The sequence below is a fragment of the Quercus suber genome, unplaced genomic scaffold (assembly GCF_002906115.3).
Source record: "Quercus suber isolate HL8 unplaced genomic scaffold, Cork oak 2.0 scaffold_3B, whole genome shotgun sequence".
Taxonomy (NCBI): Eukaryota; Viridiplantae; Streptophyta; class Magnoliopsida; order Fagales; family Fagaceae; genus Quercus; species Quercus suber.
Window position 1 is genome coordinate 1,635,197 of NW_027071805.1, and position 10,340 is coordinate 1,645,536.

The 10,340-nt window shown below is 33.9% G+C and overlaps 1 protein-coding gene and 1 long non-coding RNA gene across 2 annotated transcripts; one reads left to right on the plus strand and one right to left on the minus strand.

The window, feature by feature from the left end:
• Positions 1-4,280, minus strand: LOC112009259 (glycine--tRNA ligase, mitochondrial 1; the record flags this gene model as incomplete). Its single annotated transcript, XM_024041594.2, is given in 8 exon segments — positions 1-308; positions 413-493; positions 639-698; positions 1,062-1,286; positions 1,409-1,603; positions 1,879-1,996; positions 2,222-2,604; positions 3,720-4,280. Coding segments are annotated over 8 exon segments (1,736 nt in total), but the record flags the coding sequence as incomplete, so codon positions are not given.
• A 1,234-nt stretch (positions 4,281-5,514) lies between these two features.
• Positions 5,515-6,826, plus strand: LOC136066206 (uncharacterized). The gene is made up of 2 exons (XR_010627652.1): positions 5,515-5,610; positions 6,243-6,826. It is a non-coding gene; the product is annotated as an uncharacterized LOC136066206 (long non-coding RNA).
• The last annotated feature ends 3,514 nt before the right edge of the window (positions 6,827-10,340 follow it).

The following is a 10,340-nucleotide window of genomic DNA, read 5'->3' on the forward strand; positions in this document are numbered from 1 at the left end:
ACTGTGCATTTTATAGGTGCAACAAGAGGCGGGAAACGGAAAACATTTAACTGCTCATCCCCAGCTTTACTTGGCCTTGTGTAGAAAGAATGTTCATAGAGGCAATATATTATCCTCCCAATGCCAAAAGATGGCTCGATCACAGATGGTGTAAAAACTCTCTGGTGTTCTTTCTTAATCTCCTTTGAAATTGTGACCATGCTCTTTGTAATAGTTATATTTTTCCCAAGTGTGCACACCAAAAACTCAGTCTCCCCCTTGGATTCTAAAGTGGCCTTCATTTCCAAAGCTTCTTTTTCATTCATTGCCTAACACAAAAAAATAAAACAAATAATAGATCAACATTAATGCAGCTCTACATTTTCTGAAAATCATGGCATCCAGGACCGAAGAGGGCTACTGAATTGTATACCTCCAAAGCTTCAACCACCATCCTTTGGTTCCCCTTGAATGCAAGACCCAGCTCTTTTTTCACTGGATTGATGACTAGTTTCTGAAATTATACACCATGAGTCAAGCAATTTTCAAGCAGGTGTACTAAAAAGAGCTTCTTGTTGTGTTGTGACAAAAGTAATGCACCCATGTTTATAGTACTAATTATGATGATGGTGGGTATGGTAAATTAACAGAAGGATTACCTCTACTTCTCTAGGTTCCGAGAATTTTTCTTGAGCCACAAGCGCAACACCACTTTTATCCTGTCACAGATCAAATATCAAAATTCCATAACAACATAGCATCACTATTGCCAGAAAGTAAAGTAGATACATCCTTAGCATTTTCTTCTATGTTGTAATGGTACAATGTCTTGATACAATATATGTTGTCAGCAGCTTGTAAATAAAAGCATTAACTAACTTATTATGATAACAATGAAGGTTCATATCATATTAGCAAGCTTTCTGAGCAATAATGTGGCAAAATGAACTTAAACTATCCATTTTATTCTTAGAAATCATGGCATCTCATCATTAAAGTGATTGGAGCATATAATTTTTCAAAAACATCTAGTTTACTGTCTAATTGTAAGAATCCTGAAATAATACCAATCAAATTCTTACCGTATGAGCACGCAAGTCATATGCAGACCTATCAGCAATACCAACACATTCAATCCACCCGTAGGAACTCTCAATCTCAGCATCCCAACAGTCAGCTGCATAATGGGCCATTTCATTTGCTAGATGCTGCCGGAACCGTAAACGGTCTTCATCTATACCAAGGCGAGTTAAGAACAGATATACTCTCCCAATAAAGTAGCCAAGAGTTTCATTGTTGACAATTCCCTAGAAACATTAACCACAGCATTGTCACATAAAAAAAGGCAACCTAGAAATTGAGAGAGGAGAAGCCAAGCCAAACCAAACCAAAAAGGAGGGGGAAAAAAGCAGATATTCTTCAAACCAACCCTTGAAACTGCTTCACCCAGTGGAATTTTCTTTGCTGAATGGCCAGACATTTGTTCTTCTCTTGGGAACATTAAAAACTCCAAGTTAGCGACTTCTGAAAATTTTGGGTGGGACTTGTTTTCAGGATCTACAAAGTGCTCAATCTCAGCCAGGGTGAACTCACGGACTCTCAAAAGGCCTTGGCGAGGAGAAATCTGCCCATATGAAAAATCACATTAGCTCTTTCTCTCTCTGTGACACTCAAGACCCAGGTAACAGGAGTTGAGAAACATTCTCAGTTCCACACAATATAGCAATTTACATAAAGAAATACTAGCATAAGCCCACGCAACATGCACAGAAACAGCTTTTCACTTTTTTATTTGACAAGTAAAAGTTAGAAGCAATTTGTTAGAAAAATAAGTTAAACGCATTTCTGAAAGACTTGCCTCATTTGTTAAATGCTTTTCACTTTTAGGGAGAGAATTACCTCATTCCTGAAAGCCTGACCAATTTGAGCGGCAGCAAAGGGGAGCTTGTTACCATTGTAATAGTACAAGTCCTTAAAATTAACAAATATGCCTTGCGCAGTTTCAGGACGCATATACCTGCAGAAAATGAAATAATTAATAATTCTGCTTCCAAGGGTAAGTACTCATAATTCTGCATACAAATTCAAGAGATGATCAAAGTCAATCAAAAGAGTTTAATACAATCAGATGTAAACACCCCCCACCCTACAAAAAAAGGACCTCATTGTGAGTGCATTCCCCACTTATTTGGTAGGGACAAAATAATTCCTAAGAATACAGGTATGTCTACCAAATACTCACCCAGGACTCAAGCCAGATGGGCCTATCGATGTTTGAAACATTAAGTTGAACGGATACGGATCAGACAGTGGATTCTTTGTGTCTGGAGCTGTAATGCCATACTCCTTGATCTTTGCACCCAGCTCTTCAGATGAGAGATCATCCAAGACTGCAAGTACATGTTTCAGTTCTGCTGCCTTCTCTGCAGTTATGCTAAGGTCTTTCTGAAGCTTCTCATTGCAAAAGTCCTTGAGCAAGTGGTCAGCACGGTAGCAGGTGCCCGTTTTCTCATCCTTGACCATAAGGTCAGTGAATTTATCAACATGCCCAGATGCCTTCAGGACAACCTCAGGTGTGACACATGGGCAATCAACTTCCAGCATGTTCTCCTCAAGCACGAAATGCTGCAAACAAAACCCAAAATTAAAATTTGAATGAACTAATTTTGCAATAGGAATGTTTAATGTTGACATAAATGCACAGCTTCTAAGTTTGTCATCATTCACACTGGTTCATTAATGAAATCTTAAAAAATATAGGTCAAATGCTAGCAAAAAAGTTCCATCATGGTTGAATTTCAAGTAAAATGGCTGCCAAGGTCATTAAAAATGAAAATGATGACTTATAACTTGAACACAGATGTAGATACAACGAATGACAATATTGCATGCTTTATTCATGGTGCATTGTGCATCAACCCATCTCTTCTCCCCTCCCCTTTGCTTAAGATTTCAAAACTAGACAACACAAGATCAACAGAACCATGCCTGCAGCACTTGACGATAATCACTTCATGGTTCAAATTGGATGTTCTAAATCTAGTGGCATATTGAGTACCATGTCATTAAAAATAATTTTAAATAACATGGCAGCCTGTAATAAAACCTGAACCATTACAAGTGAGATGCAAAGGTTATGTTCTGTCCACTCCCCCAAACCTTCAAATACTCTGAAAAACTAAACCCCCGAGAGCCAAACTATAACCACAAGCCTGCACTGTACTCCCCCATTTTTTTTTCTTTTTTCTTGTGATGACATAGGAGAACTTTACTCAGATTAGTTGCATGTCGACTGTTAATAATATTCCTATAGGCAACTGACCCCACCCACTAGAACCAATTACTGGGTAATCCATGCCGGGCTAAGCACCCAGGAGGCTCTCTCATTTTTAACTCCTAACTTATTATGAATTTACAAGCTCCATACATCAAGATTAATAATTAAAACACTGTTTTATTGGATTTGATTGACACATCAATCACATTACATACCCCATCACTACCCCAAAAAAAAAAAAAACCGTAAAACTGTTATACTGAATGAAGTAATAAGCAATTCAAATAACATATATAAAAGTGTCTTTCTGTGTTCTACATTATAACCCGAAATCCTAACAATATATTCTCAACGCAATGCATGCACAAACTTCTTCAAGCAATCTATGCTATAACCAAACCCTGAGTTGCTAGTTTCAAAACAAAGACAAAGTAGATACGGAGAATTTGAGCTTTGAGCTAACCTGGCGCCAGAAACCGAGGACGTTAGACTTGACAGCGCAACCGGGAGGCCCGTAATCGTAAAGCCCAGCAACGCCGCGGTAGATTTTGAACGACGGAATGTAAAATAGCCGCCGCTCGAGCGTGTTATTCACGGTTTGCCGGAAAGCTTCCCTGTTGAGCGACCCATCGCCGCCGGCGCCGGAGACGGCAGCCTGGAGCTGCTTCTCGATCGAGGCCTTCTCGAGCTTCAACCCGTTGAGGGCTTCGATTGCGGCATCGACTTCGGCCTTGGCGGCTTTGGCAGCCTTGAGAGCACGCACGGCGTTGCCTTGTGAATCCACGGCCGATTGCTTCTCGGCTAGGGCTTTACGGAGAGTCTCCTCCATTTGAATCGTCGTGTAGGGGGGCGGCGCGTGAACGCGTGGGATAGGGTTGAGTGAGCGGAGCGGAGAGTAGTGAGAGGAGATAAGAAATTGTGACCAAAGGAATGTTTTGATAGAGCTTTAAGAAGAAAATGACGCATGCGATGCGAGTACGAGCCTTCTAGCCCGGCGATAACTTTTTTTTTTTTTTTTTTTTCCACTAGGGTTTTATCTAAATGGTTTTGAGAATCATGTACCCTGCGTATTGAGTAAAATAAAATAAAATAAATACCCTTGTTTTTAATCCTAACCATTGAGTAAATCTATTGGCACAATACATGGCATCTCATCAAAGCGACTTTAATTTTTTAATTATTTCAAGTTTTTTTTTTATTTTTTTATGCCACATAAATTACATGTTATAATCATTTTATTGGATAAAGTATACAAGTTTGGTAAGTTTATGTGCTGCTTAATGAAAAATATGAACGAAGTTCCTTCAAGGATAAGATCGAAATTCTGAAATTTCTAAGTATAAAATTAAAAACTCTCAAACTTTAGCCTTCAAAATAGAGAAATTCTACGGTAAATATGTTTTTTACTGTACTTTCATAACAAATCTTAGGTGGTAAACTTTTATTGGTTTCAATTTAAATTTATTACTTAAATTACTTTTTGGTACACATATAACTGTTTGTAACAATTTACTAATTAAGATTTATTATAAAGTATTATGAAAAATATTATGGACATAACATTTCATTTAAAAATAACTACAATATATATAGAGTAATACTACAGATACAAACTTTTTTTACAACAAAATAAAATAAAATAAAATTACAAACTGTTAATGTGGTAAGTGGTTATTGATAAATGAAAAAGTAATGTTAATGGTAAGTCTATATAAAAATCAATAAGAAGTTCACCACATCAACAATTTGTAAAAATATTATAAAATGATCTGTGACTATAGCATTACTCATAAATATATGGGTTCAAGTGATAACTAAGTACATGCCCCATATATGTGGTTACAACTTCCAACCCCATCTACCTGTCTCCCACTATCTACCTATAATAGTAATAAATAAAATAAAACTATAATTAGGTACATATAAAATGTTCATACTTGAATTTAATGCTAATGATATTCATTTTTTTTTTTAAATGGCAACTCTTGAAAAGAAATACAATTTTATCATTTGGTAGAATATCCAATTGAGTCATTCTTGATTGATTTATTCAATAAGGGGAAAAAATTAAATAGTTTGTTGACATATGTTTATACTTAGATTTTTACTTTTTAACATAATGTTTTGACCCCCTCAAAAAAAAAAAAAAAAAAAAAACATAATGTTTTGATCGCGATACAATGATTTTTGTTAATATTTATCGTACTTCTCAAATAAATTATAAAAATCTATTGCAAAGGCGCACTAATAATTAGATTTCCCACTTGTTCAGAATCAACAATATGAGGAGGTTGCTAAAGTCATTTCTCAATCATTGACTACAGCTGGAATCTCACATAAGATTGACATTACAGGTATTTCATCTTTCCACTAATTTGTGAATATGGACATTGGTTAGGGGCATTTTTTCTCGCTTGCTTGACTGCATGTGTCGGTATATTTTTTCTTCCTTTTAATCCATTTTGTGAGCTGTAGTCTCTGCCAATTTTAAGAAGTATGAAACCAATGATTTGTGTACTTTCATCAAAGTTTTTAGATAAAATTACCATCATCTAGAAATCCAGGTGACTGAAGTGTATACTGTGTAAATGTATATACCTATCAAAAAATAAAAAGAAGTCTGTACATGTATAAAATTTTCTCTCTTTGGGAGTAAGGCAACAGGGGAAGCACTTGAGGGTGTCTCTATTCCCCTTGAAAGTTAATTTTCATGTGATCCGTGTAGCATTTAAAATTGTTAGCATTTAAATTTACATTGAATTTCAACAAGTTTATTGAATCGGCCTATTAAATTCATCTTAGGATTTAAACGTCAGTCATCATTTCTTTGGCAATGAATGCATTTTCTTTACTCTGTATTGCAATAAGATCAATTACAATAGAAAGGTAATTGTTTGCCTCAGAAAATGATAAGATGGAGGACTGCCTAATGCATTTATATGTGGAATGTTTCTGATTGTCTCAATGTTTGAATGATGTTTACTAGGGACATCAATTGGTAAACGATATGCAAGGACTGATGAACTTGGGGTACCCTTTGCAATCACTGTTGATTCAACGTCCTCAGTGACAATCCGGGAGAGGGACAGCAAGGATCAAATCCGTGTTGATGTGGAACAGGCAGCATTGGTCATTAAGGAGGTGACTGATGGACGGACGACATGGGCCGATGTGTGGTCTACTTTCCCCCATCAATCTTCTGCATCCGCTGATGATGAATAGTGAGGGCCAATTAATTTCCAATTTGGAGTTCTTACTCTTTTCTTTTTCTTTTTTTTTTTTCCATATTTGGTAAGTGGAGTTGTCTTGCATTAAAAAGCCTATAATGTTTTTGTTTGTTTTTTTTTTGGGACGGGATTGGTTACAACCAATTAAAGCGATACCAATTTTTAAATCTATTCATCTAGACAATTATGTTTTAGCTACTCCTGGAATACTTGTTTTGCATGACAAGAGTAATGGTAGGGACAAAATATGTCGTAACCTATCTCTCTCTCTCTATATATATATTAAAAGCCAAACTCAGAGAAAATCAAATTAGACTTCAATTGAATTTTCAATTTTGTTCCACATACTGCTATTTCTTGCATGGTTGTTAAAAGTGAGATGCAGATTGTACAATCCTATGATCCTACAATATCAAATCAATTAGGATTGCTTAGGGCTCAAGACTGATGCTAGAATTGCTGGGTTTGTAGGATCATACAATCCTATAATTTGAAGTCGATCTTGCCTTTTATTTTAACTAACTTGTAATTTCATTCATATGCATGGATGTATATAAAATATATACATTAAAATGCATAATATAATTTTTACGCTATATATTTTAAATATTATTGATAGTCATTTTTATATATTTTTTTAACTCTTTAAAAAGTCTTGAAAGAACATTATTAAGTCCAAAATGTAAATTGTCTTTTTTTTTTATTTATTTAAAAGAAAGCAAAATTTATGTTCATTAATTCTAGACTTTTTAGTTTTTGTAGGCAATAACTCACATAGATAGATATTTATGATGTGGTTTTACATTTGACTCCGAAATCAAGAAATAAAATTCTCTAAAAATAAATAATTAATTTAGGACACATGATAAAAAATTGGACTTTAATTGTAGAATCTAATGAAATTTTCTTTAAGTTTTGATATATATGTGTGTGTATGTGATTATTCTCAATTGCTTTTGTGTTTTGCATATTATCTTTGATCGGTAGGTTATGCTCTATTCCTTCTGAGTTTTGCTTATTTTCTTTGATTGATAACCATGTGCTCAATTGGGTTCGATTCTTTGTATATTTTTTTCAGCACTTCGCCACTCTTTTCAGTGTTCCCATCGCCTCTCTATGTGATGTTTTTTTTATATTTTTCCTGTTGGGTCTCTGGTTATGGGTTACTGTTGAGTGATCTTTACTTAGTGATCCCAGCTGCCCTTAAGCATTTATTAGGACTTCCAGAAAGAGAGGAAGCTCGAAGATGACGTCAGTGAAGAAAGAGGGGCCCTAAACCATCTCTAACATCTGGGCAGAAAACCCAAGTAGCGAGGTTAAAGATGGTTAAAGGTCGTCCCAGTTTTGTTTTACAAAAGGATGCCCAAGAAGCAACATTATGGGCTAAAAAATTCATATTCCTGGGAACAAAACAAAAATCCCAACAAGAGGATCTTAAAGATTCATTTATAATATTCAAAATAGGAAGAAGAAAATCTGGTGCAGAGGTAGCAGAAGCAGTATTTTTTTGAGAGCTTCTGTTATTGCCAAAAAATCGCCTTCAAATTGAACACGAGTGAGATTGCTGGACAGAAAGTTTCAAGGCTAAAGGAGCTGCATTGACTTCACCGAGGAGGGGATCTGACGAAGTGTGCAAAAACAGGACTTAACCTTTGTAATTTCTACAGAAAGCTGCTGCCAATGAGAGATTTGGTCTACTTGCTACATCATAATTTATTTTGACCCAGGCAATAGGAGGAAGTCATTTGGATAATCTTGGAGGCCTGAGGGTTGACCAAGCTTCAAGATGAGCCTCATAGGATTTGTTTATATCTCTTGCAGCTTTTCTAAGATCGGGAATGTGACCTGCAAAAAATGGTTAAACTTCTGATTCTCCAAATGTTGTCAATAAGGATTGAGCAAAGAAGGATAAAACTGATTGTATCTTCCTTGAGAATTTTAAGAGATGAAGCAGGGAAGAGCAACATTTTACCATAATGCGTCAAGATTAGGTACTAGATTCATGGATGTAAAAATGTGTATAGCATTGTAAAATACATAAATACTTAATAAGATTTATAAATAAATAAAACTTTATATATTCATATATAAAAGGTAATATATGACTAATGACTATATTTTTTTTAGAATCAACTAATGACTAATTTAATTATTACTTATGTAGTAATAATTATCAAAGCGAATTAAATAAATCAAATTATAATATGTTCATAACATCCATGTTCAAATTGATTAAATTCAAAAGTGATAGGAAAATGTTTGGTTTCAAACATATTTGGAGCTATTTTACTCTAACCTATTATGTCGTAATTGAAGAAACTATCTATGTGTTTAGTTACCGAACTTTTTTAATGAGTCATGTGATTTGTTTAAATAATACACATGGATAGTTTTATAGTTTGTCACTTAATGAGTTGGAAAATATAGTTTAGAACATGTTTGGAGCCAAATTTGTCCAAAATGATAATACATGACATATAATAAATAATTACTTTCTTATCATATTTATCATCTTGTCTAATCAACTCCCTCAAAATTTATGTTATCAACATGTTGATCATCTTGCAAAATTATTTTTTCATTGACATCTTCCTCATCATCATCATCATCAATATTTGTAATTTCTTCTTGTTCTTCTATTTTAGTAACTTTTTCTTGGCATTCTAACTTCTTAGACTTACAACAACAATAATGAAAAAATAATTATATTATCATTTAATACCTTATATATAATATAGAAATGAAATTTGCAAATGTGAAAATGAAGTATCTGAAATATACATTTGGTAGGAGACACAGAGAAGTAAAAAGATAATAAGCACCTTATTTTACTGATTGAATATAGTCCAATAATTTGTGTTAAAAACAAAGCTAACATCTTATTGGACTCTAATCAAAGCACAAATTTTAACAAACAAAACACAATTTAAACTTTCATGATTACGTATTGTCCAATATGTACTATTCATCTTATACGCATTTGTATATCATACAATTCATAAATATGGTCGATACATCATTCTTTCAATTGATACAATACATATATATCGTATTATACTCAAAATTATGACTTAAATGAGAGCCTCTTTAAGTAATATTTAAGAACTATAATGATAAGTTGTTTTACGACACCAGAATGAGAATTAAAAACAACATATTAGTATAGAAATGTAAGTTTTTACTTGACATCTCAAAGAGCGGGAAGTGCAGTATAGAAATAGATTATTAGATTGGAGTTGGATTTGTTGAGAAGACTGTAAGAGTAGGCGTAGCGTAGACTGTAGAGTGGTGTATTGATGTTTTTACTGAGGTGCTTCGACGTTCTAAGGGAAGATGGGTTTACATGTGTTAGATGTTATGCTCTGTTTGTTTCAGCGAAGATATTTTTTAGAAAATGAGTCATTTTCAAAGAAGTATTTTCTACAAAACTATAGAGTTGTTTTCCAAAAATATTTAATGGAAAACAATCTCTAAAAGTAAGTTATACTTTTTATACCGACCAAAGATAGTTTTCTTTTGAATTATCTTTTTTTATGCTACCAAATACTGGAAAACACGAAAAATTATCTTTACACAATATTTTCCTTCAAAACAAATAGAGTATTACACATATTAGGTCATCCTCTGATCTTTTGGTCATTGCTTGTATATCTTTATTTGGTAGAAGAAACTTTATTAAGTAGTATGAACATTTCATGCATATCTAATTGTAGTTATCCATAAATGTTTTTTATTTTTTATTTTTTATTTTTTTGTGTTCAAATGATAAATGATAATTTAATGGTAATGGCATCATATGTGATAGTCTAAATACACCCTACATATGTAAGGAGTTACAATCTACTTATTAGTTATAA